At 47.9% G+C, this 16,671-nt stretch overlaps 1 protein-coding gene across 1 annotated transcript in view; it reads left to right on the top strand.

Moving 5' to 3' along the window:
• Window positions 1–16,671, top strand: part of KIF24 (kinesin family member 24) — a 40,998-nt gene that overhangs the window by 23,193 nt on the left and 1,134 nt on the right. Inside the window, exons 6-12 of the mRNA XM_054987075.1 lie at window positions 744–831; window positions 4,980–5,101; window positions 7,326–7,431; window positions 8,986–9,057; window positions 9,559–9,668; window positions 12,042–14,318; window positions 14,730–14,823. Coding sequence (XP_054843050.1) covers window positions 744–831; window positions 4,980–5,101; window positions 7,326–7,431; window positions 8,986–9,057; window positions 9,559–9,668; window positions 12,042–14,318; window positions 14,730–14,823 — 2,869 coding nt within the window. The remainder of the gene's footprint in view (window positions 1–743; window positions 832–4,979; window positions 5,102–7,325; window positions 7,432–8,985; window positions 9,058–9,558; window positions 9,669–12,041; window positions 14,319–14,729; window positions 14,824–16,671) is intronic.

The following is a 16,671-nucleotide window of genomic DNA, read 5'->3' on the forward strand; positions in this document are numbered from 1 at the left end:
CTCCCTCCTCTATTTTGTCCGTCCTGGGAAGCACTTTGTAGTATTCTCTGCGCCGTGCTGATATGTGGTTCAGTCACGTTAACATTTCTCTTTTCTTAGCAAGGTGACCTGAGACTGGGATGAGGCATTTGCTTGCTAAAAGAACTGCTTGATAGTACAGTGCAGAGAAAGTTACTTGGCAGGAGCCCTGCAGGGAGGGAAAACGGCAAACACTCAATCATCTCTATGGATTATTAACTCCGAAACCAGCAGATGACAATTTAAAAATCAACACAATTAATTTTCCCTCCCCTACTGATTGTCCTAACTGATACAATCACCAAAATATGGGCTGCCCCTAGACTTTCAAGTGGGAAGCGAAATGAAGATCCTCCACCACAAACACCCCCCCCCCACCCCCTGGAAACTTCAGCTATAAAATCCACTTTAGAATGCAGTGGACTCTACATTCAGATAAAATAGAGTAACTTCTAACCGATGGTTGGGATCCACTGGCCATGTGCCTTAATCTCGGCTGGAGTTATTTCATTGTTGGCTTTTGAGGGGATGACAGCGTCAGACCCTTGACTTCCGTAGCTGCCGACCGGATGGTCATGTATACACAGAGTTCACTGCATCAGAGCGCTGGGTGTCTCCTGTATTAACGGCGCTCCTCAATAAGTAAGCAGTAGGTATTCATTATTAAGCACAAAAGTCTCTCTTTCAGACTCACTCTCTCTGCTGATCTAATGTTTCCTCTGTAGGCTTTTTGCAAGGGAAGATAGTAAACATATTGTGCAAATTGTTGGGCTGCGTGAGGTGCAAGTGGATGCCGTCAACCTGCTTCTCGAGGTAATTCTGGCTTCCAGCATGGTCCTTTTCGTCTTGGGGGGGCTCTTGATGTGTTAAGAAGTGAGCATAGAGCAGCGACAGTTCTTAATTTGGGTAGCTAGAGCCTGCTAACTCACTGTCCTAAGATCAGAACTACAAATCAAGTCAATTCAATAAATCTGATAAGGGTTTGCCTTACACCTGTAGCTTCTCAACAGGATTGGAGGTATCCCATTTCCCCCCCCCCCTTTCAGCTTCCCCCTCTCTCTTACAATTTTGTAATCCACTCTTGATTTTTTTCAAAGGTAATTTTTTAAAATGCTTTTAAGGCAGCGTGTGAAGTAGCTATCACGTCCTGAAATTAGCCTTGGGAGCAAGGAAGGGGAGCAGTGATTAGACCTCTTGGCCGGCACATAATTGAATTGTTTGTATTGTTTTAAATTTTGGCATCTATTTTTAAAATAAAATACACATTGTTTCACTAAAATTGTATCAGCAAGGAAGAGCTTTACATCGCTCTTGAGGGTGACCTGCCGGCTCATCTATCAGGGAAGACCTTTGCTTTGTTTCCACTCCCTCAGCTGATCACTGTGGGTGATAGACTAGTGAATGAAAGCTTGCAGGAGTTAAGTAGCGTACTAGTGCAGAAATACTGCATGCAACCATTGGTGCATGCGGTAAGGTGCTTCTGAGCATTGCATCTGCCACGTGGAGGGCCACCTTGGAGCAGCTTTCACAGGTATGGGGAGGAGTTCTGAATATGCGAATAGTGAAAGAAAGAGTAGGGCACGGTGATACCCAAGCAGCCTTGTTAAGTGTCATCACAGGAACTATGCTTAATTCTACGCTGACTCGCTCACGTAAGCGCTTTTGGGGATTTGGGGGGGTTTGGAGCTCAAAGCAGGAGAAACCATTTTTAGTGGCCAAAGAAAAGTATTGAAAGCTTCAGGAAACAAAGCAGAAAAACATTCCAAAAAGACGCTGGGGCAGGATTCCAAAACTTCTTAAGCAGGCCCACTTGGAGGTAAGTACCATTTTAGTCCTTGTTCTTTGGGTTGTAGACTTTGTGGTGTATTGGGTTGTACATCTTCCATTTCTGGCTCACTAAACCCTTCAATGGGATTAGAACATGGTGGAGGGGGGGAGCTGTTCTGTCCAGGCAAGTCTTCACAAAAGACACTTTGCTTATTCATTTCCACTGTGTACTTATTCCACATGAGCAAGTTTTGAAAGGTTTTTACAGATCGCCTAAACAAAAATGACCTCGTGCAGTGATGATGGGTATAAAGCAGGTAGTTGGCTTTCAGGGTTCACTTCTCGGCATTATGCTGATGCATGTCTTAGCTTGATGACAGTAAAACTTTGGATTCAAACCCCAGAGTGTTTTTCAGCAGTTAGCCACCCACCACCTCATATTTGGTAAAGGAACAAGCACTTAAATGGATCGAGAATAGCTTTTTGTAAAACAGAAAAAGAAGGGAAGGAGAAAGAGAACTAAAAATAACCTTTGTGTTGCTTATTGAAATTCTGACAGAATAAAATTGGATTAAAACTAGTACATTACTTTGGAGAAGCCGAGTAGCTGGATTTTGCTCTGTGCTCAGGGGCTGCACCATCAGATGTTGGATCCATGGGAGATGCTCCCCAGGGAAGTTGGCCAGCAGCCCTGCCAGTTGATGATCGTTATTACTGTTTTCCTAGTGTGTCCACACAGGCTCTGTGCTCTATGGAAAACACAGAAGAGAGAGAGGCCTTGCCTGGGGGCAGAGGAGAGTCGGGGGGAGGGTTTTTATCAATCTTTCGAGTACATTTTTATCCTGTCCTTCCTTCATGGAGTTCAGTGCAGCATTCACATTTCTCCTCCACTGTCTTCTCACAACAGCCCTGCAAAGCAGACTAGACCCATTACAGTGTACAGAGGTTGGGACTGGGACCCTCTGTCTCGAGTCTAACAGTCATACATGATTTACAGGATCTTCTCAGTTCCTGTGCAATTGAGATTGTGACTGGTTTGGAGAAGGGGCTGTTTGTCTGACCTACAGTGGCCCCGGAGTTGCATGATTTGGCCTGTTGGAAAACAATCTGTATGCTCATTGGTTCCCCCAGAGGGACAGATAGACTCCCCCCTCCCTGATTATATCCCCCCTCCCTGATTATTTCAAGTCAGGAAAACAGCATGGGGGAGAGAACTGAAGCCACTTCTCTGTGTGCTCCACAGTCGTAATCCAAATTGGGCACTCTGGGCGGAACCTGGAAGCCACGTGTGGCAGTTACGCTGGAGACTGTTATGTAGGGGCTCTGAACCCAGCCACTGAGTGTTCTATAAAGTATGAAGACAGTGTGGCCAAAGTCAAAGTCTCCTTGGGGGATGCGCGCTGCCCGTTGGCTTGTGTCCCAAACAGTGGGAGAGGGTTTGCTGAGCAGTGCGCCGCAGCATGGACAAGCCTCCCGCCCCAGCAGAAGGACCGGGAGCAACACCTCCGCCTTTACCACCAGCAGTTCCAGCAGCCGCCCATTCTGCAGCAGAAGCTGAATTACCAGCCTCTGGAGAGGTTTCTTGGTCAGTACAAGCCGCAGGGAGTCCGGGTGCAGCCCGAGCCCCCTGGCCGGCCTCCTTCTCCCCCCCATTGCCGAGATGAGACTATGCAGCTGGAGGATTTGGAGGACAGCGACTTCAGCGAAGACTCCTTTTCGCCTGGGCCCAGCCACAGGAAGCCTGCGGAAGACACATCCAGGGAATGCAGCCAGGGTTCCTTTTTCCTCCATCGGAGAGAGTTCCATGGCGGAGTGGGAATTCCTCTCTCAGATTCTAGTCACATTTTCTCACCACATCACACTGACTGAGCTATCAAAAAATGCTGGAGTGGAACCATCAAGAATGGGCAGAGTGAGGAGTGCACTTCTTGCCTTTCCCCTGAAGTTTGTAATTTATCTAGGGTGCTATCAATCAATTTCTTTATTCAGTCATTGACCAGTAAAAATCGGAAACAATCACTATATAATGAAGTCGTAAGAAAATAGAATTGGTCCAACCGATGACCAATAGTTAAAATTTAAAATCCATACATAAAATCTCACGACAAATTCTGCAGGCCACTGAGAAAAATTTAGCACGGCTAATAGTGACCTGTTGGTTAACACCCATTAAAAGTTTCTTTAAAATATCTGGGGCTAAGAGCTGCCTCAGCTAGAAGTGTCCCATTGGGTGACATTGATAGCACTCATTGAAATGACTCTACAGTGGTTCAGTGGGCAGTCTTGGCTCAGCACCAGACTGGTCTTTAGTTTTGGGCTTAGAAAGGAACTGACCAGATTACCCCCGTGTAATGATTTCATAACACCCCGATTAGTTGTTGTTGTTGTTTTTTGGATGTGAGGGTGATCTGGCTGCGACATCTGTCACCCCATTGATCGCCAGGGTTGATTCGGCTGATTTGGCTGACTAGGCGGGTGTCCCTTTCCTCCCTCACCGCTCCATGTGCGTTCCTCCCGAAGCTGCGCGCTCGGTGGAAGAGGACGACCATCCCAGATAGAAGGAGTGTACCGTTCTTCTAGAAGGAGTGTACCATTCTTCGGTCAAGGGTATACGATAGCTGCGCTCCCCTGCTAGAACCTCCAAACAAGCTCAAGGTCCATTTGTTGTTGTTTTCTTTTGCCACACCTCCTCCCGCAGACGCATGTGGCCTTCCCGAGTCCACTGCTCTCTTAAGCATCTCTTGCAGTGCACTCACACCACCGTTTGGACAGTGGACAGAATAAGGCTGACTTGTATGAGGAAGGGCGGTTAATGATCTTGCTGTTGGAACCAGAAAAGAACAAGATCACTATCTGGCCTCATCCAGTTCTTCCTTCTGTAATCTGTTTCACAGACATTTTGCTGTGGTGTGTCATGTCGGTTCCTATTTGTGGCATGCTGCGTTTAGGCTAGGAGGACAGGATAAATGATTCTGACTTGGTCACTGACCTGGAGTTGACAAATATCTGGTCCTTCTGTGCCCATAACCGTGTTTGTAATTGTACATTGATTTGTGTTTGGCAGCTTTGCAAATAGGGAAAGATCCTGAGCGGTGCGGTCTTTCCCAACCATGCTGTCATTCCATCTTGCCCACTCAATGGCCTTAACAAGCTGAGTGTGTATAAAATGCCCGTATACTTTGCTGTCTTTCCAGGTGATCCTGAAAGGAGGGAAGGAGCGCAGTACAGGGGCCACGGGAGTCAATTCGGATTCCTCTCGTTCACATGCCATTATCCAGATTCAGATTAAAGACACAGCAAACCGAGTGTTTGGGAGGTAAGCATTCAGAGAAACTTCAGGCAAGGCAATCGGACTTTTATTTTTCCCTTTTATTTCTAAAACATCACAAAGCTCTGTTCCCCTTCTCATGTTACAGCCGAAGGAGATGGCAAAGCGCGGCTTGGAGGTAGGCCATGTGACCTCCGTGAACTCATCAGGAAAGCCAGGGGCTACGCAGCCTGCCTCCAGGAGGCACTAAGTCAACTCTGATCATGTTTGAGAGCTGCATGGATGTTCTACATCCTCCGCTGGTGCACAGAACGCAACTCGTCACTGTGTCATGTCTGTGTGTAGCCTTGCCATGTTTATTTGGTTGCGGTATCACTGATGCCACAGTATACTGAAGCTTTAATGCCTTAATGCTAACCTGTTGTAACCTATCCTCTAGCCATATTAACCATGTTCTCTCCAGTATATGATTATTGCTCTCCAGGCCCCAAGACAGGGCCTCTCACCTCATCTCTCCGAAAGTATGCATCTCCTAGTTAGACATGACCTTGAGTGTCCAGATGCCACTTTTGCTACTTTGCCAGGTGCTGAGAATGTACTGATTGTTTATTCATAGCTATAAGAGGTTCTCACAGAACCTGTGTAATCTTGCGCGCCAAAAACCTAGCCGTTGCTGGAGTGCGGGAGTTTTCAAGTATATCATTGCCTCTGTGTTTTGATTCCTCGCTTCTCCCAAGCTCTGTGATGGAGTGCAGACCTGAACTGTAAAATCCTGAATAAAGCCTTTTCTGTTGCAACAAATGCATGTTCACTGGAGAGGGACCGAGGGGTCTAGCCGGCAGGGACTGACACACTGCTTGTATGCAGTGTCAGGTGGCAGCGTCTGCTGCGAGAGGGGCTGAGGGAGAATGTCTCCTCTAGCAATAGGAGAGATGTTTCGTTACCTAAAATACCCTGGTAATAAACTCCCAATGGATTGTGCAAGTGGAAGGTGCTCACAGAGGTGAATCTTTCCTTGCTTTCCTCTTCATAGCAGAGATCTTCAGCTCCTAAGAACAAGAGTCGAGCTGTGCTGGATCAGACCAGTGGTCCATCTAGTCCAGCACCCCGTCTTACACAGCGGCCAACCAGTTATTCTGGAGGGCCAACAACAGATTGTAGAGGCCAAGGCCTTCCCCTGATGTTGCCTCCTGGCACTGGGATTCAGAGGTTTGCTGCTTCTGAATAGGGAGGTTCCCTGTAGTCACCAAGGCCAGTGGCCGCTGATAAGACCTGGCCTTGAAACCCTCTTGTCCATCCCGAATCTGCTGCCCATCAATTTCATTGGATGTCCTCAAGTTCTAGTATTTTTTCCCATCCACTCTCTTTACTCAGTGCATAATTTTATAAACCTCTGTCATGTCCCCCTCCATTGCCTTTTCTGTAAACTGGAAAAAGAAGACCTTGAAAAAGCATTGCCGAAAAAGCATAGATGGGGCTGCCGTAAGAAGAGGGAATGGGGGAAATTGTCCCCACCGCAGTTCCTCCGTGGTGGAGGAAGCATGGTGCAGCAGGTTTGAAGCTGGGTGGGTGGGAGGAAGAAATGGAGGAGGATGCTGTGTACACCACACACAGGCAACCTGAGTACGTTCAAGCCAATGTGATGGAATAAGTTGTACAAATCAAACTGCAGGATGTGGGGCCTTTTAGAACAAATTTCTTGAGCACCTGCCCTTATTGCTTGAATTATAAGGTGGACCGCAGTTCCACGTCATCAGAAAGATGCCCTACAAGGGACACTGCTGTTCTGCCAGAGGAAACTGCCAGAGAAGTGCTCACGTTCTGTATCCTTGCGCCGGTTTTGAGGCCTGTGATCTTCTTTCTGTAGCAGTTTAAAATTGCTGCCTCGTTAGATTGTAGCCTGCCGTCCTTCACAGCAATCTTGAGGTTGACACACTCTGCTAAAGTGCCAGAAGCCAGTGGCAGGGCTGTTTCCAGCAGGAATGCCACCCTGGATTTTATGCAGCCTGGATGTCAAATCATGCTACAGTCCTGCTGTCAAAACTGGACGACCTAGAGCTGCAGGCAGTGTGGTGCAACAGTTAGCGTTGGGTCTCGAAGTGGGAAACTCTGGGCTAATTCACTGCTCAGGTACGAAGCTCACAGCATTCCTCTCTCTCTTTAGTTAAATGACCCCTCACAAGGTTATTGTGTGGCTAGATACCCACTCTGAACTCCTTAAAGAGTGATGCGATGACAACAACAACATAATAATAATAAATTGTTTTTCTAGAATCTCGTTTATTGATCTGGCGGGGAGTGAGAGAGCAGCTGACGCCAGAGACTCTGACAGACAGACGAAGATGGAAGGAGCAGAAATAAATCAAAGTCTGCTGGCTGTGAGTTCTGAACTTTTATGTCGTGTGAAATTCTCTGAGATGAGTTGATTTTTCAGCAAGTGGAGCAGTCTCTGGGATAGGAGCTCTGCCCCTTGGAGTAGAACACCAGCCTAGAGATTTGGTTTTTTTTCCCCCTTTTCATTAAAAAGGTGAGGCTGAAGGTAAGCATTTCAAGTCCCAGTGATCATAGCTGGAGTGGGAAACCTGGGCTTAAAGATGTTTACTTCCATCTGGATTGTGTCCAAGATCACTGGACATTTAAAATAATAAAAGGTGTTTCAGCTGAGGCTCCCTTGGGTCAAGAGCCGAAGTTTTTTTTTTGCTTTGCCTGATTCTTGTCTCTTATACTAATCCTATGAGTAGGTCTCCCTGACTATCCTTTCCCATCCCACTCCTTCCCAAATCATTCTAAATGCTGGAGAGAGAAAAACTCTCTCTTCCAATATTGCAATTTGATTAAAACAATTCTAGCAATAGAGTGGTTTGGGGGTGGGGGGGTAGGAGTGGTTTTCTGAGTTTTCTTGAACAAGTCGGGGAGACTGTGGACTCCCTCTTCTTGATAAATTCAGGAATTAAGCCGATTTATTTAAGTGTTTATTTAGCAAGTACCTGCCTTCTCCCCCGTTTTCTTCTGTAAGTAAAGCATAGCGTCTTGTTCCATCCATACTACAAATTATGGCTTCGCAAATCCCTCAAGCAGGTTGGGATCTTATTTTACAGGGAAGAGAAGGCATCAGCAGTGCCCAGAAGTGGATAAAACAGAAGTATAAGGACCAGAGATTGGCTTAATGCTAGGAAGAACTGTTAATCTTGCACAGATGGCACATCTCTTCTGTGTGACACAGATTGCGGCTCTTGTCCCAGTCAACCACCATTGTGTGTATTGTTCTGTCCAGCAGCTCTGAGCCAAAAAAAGGCCAGCTAAAGAGTCAGTTAAATGGGAGGGTTCCATTGGCACCAGTGACTCTTAGTTTTCAGGGGCAAGCTGCCCAAAAGAAGTAAGAGGAAGGGCCTAGAGTATCCAAGAAAACAAAACAACTAAACTGACCTCAGGAGTATTGCTTGGGAAAGAAAGCGGGCTCTTCCACATCCCAGCAGTACAGAGAACCAGTACCAGGATTGGCGTCCTGATGCCCGGCCTACTCAAGGCAGGCTTGGACAGTGCTCAGGAGGCCCTGCTCCTTGTGTTCTCAGCCACTGCGGGTGCCCCAGACAGGTCATCATGTTCCTAGACCTTGGAACTCCCTGATTAAAAAGGCTTGCTTGGACCCAGGCTTAGAAGTTTGGTTAAAACCATCTTCTTTCATGGACACACAGCAGAGATTTAATCTGTGGCTCCTTTTGATCTGTATTTGGTTGTGTTTCCTGGTCTTTTTTAAAAAATAAACCGTGATTTGGTTGATTTTGGTGTTTTCTAAAATCTGCTTAGCTGTTGCTTTAAACTATTTCCTTCTGTTCTCTACCTCTTTGAGGCTGTTTAGCCAATATCAGGATAAAATCCTTTTTAAAAAACCAGTCCCTAATCTTTGTCATCTTGTCTCCTGCCCCCCATAGCTTAAGGAGTGCATCCGTGCCCTGGACCAAGAGCATGCCCACACACCCTTCAGGCAAAGCAAGTTGACTCAGGTAAAAAAAAAAAACCCAAAACCTGCCGATGCAAGATTGGCCCAGTGGCTGCTATGAAGAGGTGACCCCACATTATTGATTGGATTTATGGCAGGGAGGGCAGGAGGGAGAACAAAAAGTACGAGGCTCCATATGTACTAGGGGAGTGGAAGCATTGCTAGGGCATTGAGCACTCCCCAAGACTGGCCCCGGTCCTTGCACAACTATGGTGTATGATGTACCAGACTGGAGATCAAGAATAAATTCCAGCCAGGAGACAGTAGAAGTTCCTTTGAGGGCAGAGCTTGGAGGAGCTGTGATAGCCGGAATCCTGCCTAGGCAAGAAGCTGGGCTAAATGCAGCATATCCGTTGCTGTCAGCGGCTGCATACATTTTAACTTTGGGGCTGTTTACCATTTCTTATATTTCTGCCCTTCCTCTTTCTAAGGGTACAGGGAGAGTAACAGCAGTTTACAAAAATAATTGTGCTAAAGATGGTAAATCAGGTTTTCCTCCTTCAAGGTCTTAAAGGATTCTTTCATCGGCAATTCCAAGACGTGCATGATAGCCAACGTCTCACCTAGCCACATTGCTACAGAGCATACCTTGAACACCTTGCGCTACGCTGACAGGTAAGCAGCAGAACGAAGGGGCAGTGGCCTGAATCGAGCAGGGATCAAAGCATGGTTAAAGGTAAAGATCCACAAGGCGGAGCTCATCGTCACAACCTGATGCCTGTAGTGGGCCTGGGCGAGGTGGCTGGGATGGGGGAAAGATTCACCCCATGTCAGGCGTGATTCGTTTCTGCTCTGTAAAATGGGAACAACCTGCTGTGCGGGGAGGGAGTGCAAATCAGACAAATGGCAGAATTCTCCTTGCGAGCACTGGCAAAATCAACAACGGATATTGTTCTAAAGCCAGAGGCCAAACCAGCATTGTGAACAACAACAGTCAGAACATTTTCCTGAGCTATTCTTGGTGTTGCTTGTTTAAATTGACTTGCAACTGGCTGATTAATATACAGGCAGACCATAGCGTTGTGGAGAGGGGGTGGGGTTGGCAGAGTCTAGGCAGAACGCCAACTATGGAGATGGGAGAAGGAAGCACAGGGAGTCGGGGGAGAAGCAGTGCTTGGGGCAGAAAAACAGGAAAGAAAGGGGGAGATGGAAGTTTTGAGATGAGTTTGCTTCGTGGTGCACCCAGACCCTAGTTTTTGAAAGTGAGTTCAGATCCTACCATTCCTTCCCAAAAACTTCTGGAAAAGAGCTAGTAGGAGTGATCCAGAGGAGTTAGCCGTGTTAGTCTGTCGTAGCAAAATAGAAGAGAGTCCAGTAGCACCTTTAAGACTAACCAACTTTACTGGAGCATAAGCTGTCGAGAGCCACAGCTCTCTTTGTCAGATGAAAGTAGGAGTGAGAGTCATGAGGACTGCACAGAAAAATCAAGATCAGGTGAATGGCTTGCACAGTCTCCTCACTGGTTGCACATCAGCTCTCAGAGCAGACTGAACAGAGCACTTTAGCCCACATCAGCTGTGATGGCTGAACAGAACCTCCCTGTCCAGGGGCAGAATACCTCCGAACGCTCGGAGGGAGAGGTCTGCCGCCGTCATGCTTGCGGGCTTTCCGGCGGCACGTGGCTAGCTGCAGTCGGAGGACCAGGCTAAATGGATCTTGGGAGCCGATCCAAGAAGGTTACTCTTTCGTGCTAGCTTTGAGTTGACACGTTCTTTACTATTTGTATTCGGTAATTGTTACCGGGACCAGGTAATTGGATTGTACCTATTCATGGCATACGGCCAAGGTTAACCTACCTAGTTTAATCTGGGAGGGCATTTATTTGTAGAGGACAGCTCAGGAAGTGGAATGTCTAACTGAAGAAATGTGGGAGTTGAGTCCAGCGGCGCCTTAGAGACCAAGAAGATTTTCAGGGTAGGAGCTTTCGGGAGTTAAAGCTCCCTTCTTCAAATTGAGGAAATGTGGACCTAGTTTATGGGGGGGGTGTTCCAGTTCTATGTGCTCGCTTTAGGGAAAAGGCCCCGAAGGAGCCACCGTGCTCTTCAGAGTCCCGACCATCAGTCCCCTTCCACCGTGTTTTTGCTAAGTGTCTTTTCGTCTTTCCTTTGTGCAAGGCCGCAGTCCCTTCCTCTCTTTGCACACTGGCCTTCCACTTTACTTTTGTGGCGTTGTTCCTATTGAAACAGGAAGGCCAGTTCGACAGAAAGGGAGCGGCTGTAATAATTGGTCAAAGGCCAGAGAGGGCTCTTGAATCCCACCTCTACGTCTTGCTGTAGACGGAGGAGGAGGAAGTCACCCTTTCTGCTGGCCTAGCACGATTGGTTCTGTTGGAAACTGCCCCAGAATCAGCAGCCCACTTAAGTCACACATTACAATAGTTTAATCCTGTTATCCCATTGGAAAAAGTCTAAATCAAGAAAACAACAATTAGTTTAAAATCACAACTGATGTTAAAATGCCTTGAGAAAAGAGACAGTGTTGTGTAGGAGCAAAGAAACGGAGGTTTGAGTCCTGAAGTCCCCAGTTTGAATTTCTGCTGTGAACTGAGCAGGGGCTTTTAAGCAAGCCTCTCTCCTCCCCTGCCCATGAGGTTAATAATGCTGGCTGGCCTTTACCGGGCCCCAACCTGGCCCAGGCTAGCCCAAAAGAAGCTAAGCAGGGTTGGCCACGGACCGTACTTGGATGGGAGACCAGCAAGGAAATCCAGGGTTGCTGCAGAGTGGCAGGCAACGGCAAACCACTTCCGTTTGTCTCTTGCCTTGAAAACCCCATGAAGGGGGTTGCCATAAGTTACCTGTGATTTAATGGGGGAAACAAACCTTTACAGGGCACAAACCTTTACAGGGCAGTTGTAAGGACTGGAGTAAAATCGTGAAGGTAACAGGCTTTTGCAAATCCAAACTGAATGGCATTTGATAGTGATTGTAGAGGTGACGTGAGTGCTGCTGGCGAGCATTTGTTTTCTAATGCCTGGCCTTTCATACTCAGAGTGAAAGAGCTGAAGAAGGGGATGAGAAGTTGTGTGCCTGGGATGAACAGACGCCGGACAACAGGAAGCATGTCCCCCAAACGCATCCAGAGCTCTCCGTGTGTGCAATCTGGGGAAAAGTCCTCACCAAAGAAGGTGAAACTGACTTTGCACTCTTCCGCAGTGGCTGCACCTTCCACCAGGATGAAGATGTCCCCTGTGCTGTTCCATCCCATGAACCCCCATTTCTCTTCTACACCAAAAGGAACAGCCCGCAAAGGGAATCCCGTCACAGCTTGGCTCGGCCACACCAGCCCACTGAAAGGAGCTCAGGGGGCAGGCCTGCCAGCCAAGAAGGTGACCGAGGACCTTGTGCAACTTTCTGAGGACCGGGTAGGTCAGGCAGCTTCTTCCGCCAAGATCATGAGGGAAGGTGGTCAAGGAGACAGGCAGCGGGCCAGGAGCCGGAAAGTCCAACCAGTACGGAAGCAGCTGATTTCCAGAACTGACTTCTCCTTGGGGGATGCGCGCTGCCCGTTGGCTTGTGTCCCAAACAGTGGGAGAGTGTTTGCTGAGCAGTGCGCCGCAGCATGGACAAGCCTCCCGCCCCAGCAGAAGGACCGGGAGCAACACCTCCGCCTTTACCACCAGCAGTTCCAGCAGCCACCCATTCTGCAGCAGAAGCTGAATTACCAGCCTCTGGAGAGGTTTCTTGGTCAGTACAAGCCGCAGGGAGTCCGGGTGCAGCCCGAGTCCCCTGGCCAGCCTCCTCCTTCCCCCCAGTGCCGAGATGAGACTATGCAGCTGGAGGATTTGGAGGACAGCGACTTCAGCGAAGACTCCTTTTCACCTGGGCCCAGCCGCAGGAAGCCTGAGGCAGACACATCCAGGGAACGCAGCCAGGGTTCCTTTTTCCTCCATCGGAGAGACTTTGAGACTGACGAGCGAGAAGTCCAGATTGGGCAGGAGCTGTTTTTCGAACTGCCTGAGCTCGAGAGTAAAAGCAGAGCCTTGCCAAGGTCAGAGGAGTTTGTTAGTTACGAGGAAAGTACTAGGAGTCAATCTGACTGGAGCACAGAAGAAAGCTCAACACTCGATTCCCCCCCACAGAATGACACACCAGAGAAACCTTACTGCTCGCAAGGAGACAAACTTGTGTGCAAGAGAAGCTGCACCAAAGAAACTCACGCTGGGCTAAAGCCCCACCACAGTATAGATCTAGATTTAGGATGCCCCGAGGAAAGCTTCTCCTTTTCAGGGAAGGCAACCCAGATCTTACCATTCGCTCATGCTCTGGGATCTTCAAGATGCGTTGCCCGTGGCCAAGGGGAAGACTCTCTGAAAGGCCAACACACTCCCTGTTCGGGAAATTCAGAAAAGGGGCTCCGAAAGAGAACCGACCTCTGTGGAACTCTGGCATTTTCCTTGGACTTCGTTGCAAGAACAAGGACTCCTCTGACAGTGTCAGTCCTTGACACCGAGACAGCAGATGCCGCAGAGGACGATGCTCCAGATGAGTGGCAAAGAAAGGCTTTGCGTGAGGGGGAGACAGTGGGAAAAGACCCCTTCAGCAGCAAAACGCAAGTGGAAGAGGAGCCCGTGCAGTTCCTTGGAAATAAAGCTTCTCCTACAGCCCCTGTGTATGAACTGGATCCGTGCAGAAGTCGAGCTGCCCAGCTGCTTTCTCCGCAAGCCAGGCCCAAGGGGCTTTCACAGCCTTGCCACAGTCCAAAGGTTCCCTCTTCCCTGGGAGACACGTCACCCTCGGCTGAGCTTCATGGCTGCGTTTGTGGATTCTCTGCAGGAGACGCGGGCCTGGCAGAGGTCCTCCCCCCGTGCAAAGAGGAGGGCACTTTGCTTCGTGGCGACGTACAGGTGGGTGCCAACGCCACTGGCACAGAAGCCACCAGGATTGCCTCAATAAGCAGTCCCGCGCAATTCAGGTTGGGGGGGAAAGACGCCTCTGAGCCTGTCATGCAGCTGCAACATGCTGCTACTCCAGAAAAGGTGTTTGTCTCAAGGGTGTCAGAGAACAAAGAACCCTCTGGAGAAAGCATCCCAATGCAGCCCGTTGTGGAAGTTGAGGAACTGGAGCTTGGCCATCCGGAAGAGCAGTTCGAGTTGACGTTTAACCCTGAGGAAGCAGGGCTCTCTCAGGACAGAAGCGTCCCGGAAGTGTTCGTTCAGAAATCTCCTGATGCTGCCGAGCAGGATGCAGGGATGGACACCAGGTCTCCCCAGAGCTCCCCGAACGGCACCTCCGAAAGCTCACTCCGGTATAAGGAAGCGTTGGGAAGGTGAGTTCTCCGGATCTCACGTTTGGCGGAGGGGCCGTTGATCCTCACGGTGGCTGGCAGCTGCATTGGGTGCTGGGAAGCATTTAGGCCTCCGGCACGAGCTCACACGAGGTGTCCCTCGCAAGCCGCCTGTGCAGGGGGGAGGATGAAGGTGAAGAGACTCTGTATGCGTCATGCTTTGAAGACCCTAAAGCACCAACTCAGTGGTCAGAATTATTTTTCTCATCATCCACCTTGGTGAGAAAAACTTTGCTCAGGCAGGGAGGGCAGAGGGTGGAAAGGTGTCTGTGTGGAGGTGGGAATCAGTGGTTGTCCTTGATAGGCAAATCTGAGAGCTGGGGATTGCTTAAGGCCCGTTGCAGCGAGCTGAACGAGGAAGTCTTGTTAAATGCGTTTCTATGTGCCCAATAGGCAGTTTGTGATCCAGATCCGTCAGGAACAGACGGATGAAATGGCAGCCCTCTCGCTGCGGGAAGAGGCCTTGATCAGTCAGATGTCAGAGCTGGTGAGTGCTGAAGAGAAGTCAGCTTCGCAAAGCCGAGCTTGTTTCTCTGTGGGCTGTCTCTCACGCTTTAGTATTTAGACTGCAAAATCTGTATGCTGTCACCTGTCTTGCATGTGCAACAGTCAAGGAGGAGCGGGAAGAGGGAAATATACCTTCAGGGTGCCAGAAGGTACACTTCTGCAAACAGAAAAGCAGCACGAGCAGAGAGGGAACAGAAGTTTTCTCCCTGCTGCGATACTTTTCTATCTGCATGGAGTTATTTTTTTAACGCAAGGAACATTCAGAGCTGGAAATCTATCACCTCTAGTGGTGCGGCCTGTTCCACTGCCCCGTTCTCCTGCACGGGTAAACCAAGCCTGTATCCTGATGCTTTGCGGAAACGTAAGGGGGAAATAATTCATTAAAAATTAAAAAGACAAATGTCCTAGAGAGGCTGAAGCTCTTTGGTACAGTCTCACTACAAAGTGTTGGGGGAGGGGGGTGATTGTGCAGTAGGACCTTAATGATGGAATCACACACACATGCACACACACACACGCAAATGCACAGCAGGTTCTGAGAGCACAGCTGCAGCCACATTTGTTTGCTGAAACTGTCTGCTGTTTTTAAACATGGATTTCATGCTGTGATTTTCTGGTGGTGTTTTGTTTATTTAATTGTCCACCACCTCGGACAGGATACAGATGGTTAGAAATGAGAGCGTTTGGTGCCATGGGCAGATACGTTTCCAACAGGCCTGCGGAAATCTGTCCTGTCCCTTTAAGATGTTTAAAGAGTAGAAGGGGGCACCTGAAGCTTTCCACAGCATTGAGGTACATAACACTGCATTAAAACTACTAAAAGAACGAGATGGTTTTTCTCCAGGCATTTTGCCGACTCTGGGTAGACAGGACTGGGAACAGGTGGATTCAAATCTCCACTCAGCCATGAACCTCCCTAGGGGCCATAGAAATAATCTGGGGGACATTTCCACCAGGGTGGATTTGATTTAAATCGAATCAATTTAAATCATGATTTAAATCACGATTTAAATCACTAGTCAGTAAGACTAGATTTAAATCATGATTTTCCACATAAAGACTCTTCACACTTGTGTAGATCTATTTCACTCCCAACAATCTTCCATTCATTGAATTTTTTGTAACTTGGCACTTAAGAGGTATGGGGTTGGTTCTGTGTACAAAGATTTGCAAAGGAACAAGGGGATTGAGGGCTTTTTCTCCGCTGAGTATGTTTATTTTATAACCTTTTTGCTATGGAGATGTGATCTCTGCAGACACGAACTCACAGCTTTGAGGACTGTAAAACCAAAAGCATCTGTGACAATATCTTCTAGACAGAAAAATTGCCCAGTAATCTTACAGAAACCTCTGGAAGAGCATGGTGTCGTGAATGGATTAATGGAATTTGTTTACCAAAAAATTTAAACATTGCATGAATATACAGCCTCATGCTACATACTTAAAAACTAATCCTTATTTCATGATGATAACCTTTGGACTATAATGTATCTTAAATAGAAAACCATCTTTGGATAGATTTTTCATCAAAAATATTTTATTAAAAAAATCTGATTTAAATAAAAAAAATCCAATTTTAAATTTTTTTAAAAAAAATCATTGATTTTTATCCACCATGATTTCCACTCTGGGTGCGCTTTTAGGTAAAGGGGCTCAACAGCATTGTCCTTCCCGGTGTCCTCTCTGATAATTGTCATAGCAGAGCAGGAAACGATGATGTGACTCCAAACTCCTTCAGCATCCTCCAAGGAAGACTTTTATTTATTTGAGGGAGGCCTTTTCTCTGCTTACGTTTCTGAGCTGTAAAAGTGAGGCCAATGATCTGGCT

This window comes from Eublepharis macularius, chromosome 8 (genome assembly GCF_028583425.1).
Source record: "Eublepharis macularius isolate TG4126 chromosome 8, MPM_Emac_v1.0, whole genome shotgun sequence".
Lineage (NCBI taxonomy): Eukaryota > Metazoa > Chordata > Lepidosauria > Squamata > Eublepharidae > Eublepharis > Eublepharis macularius.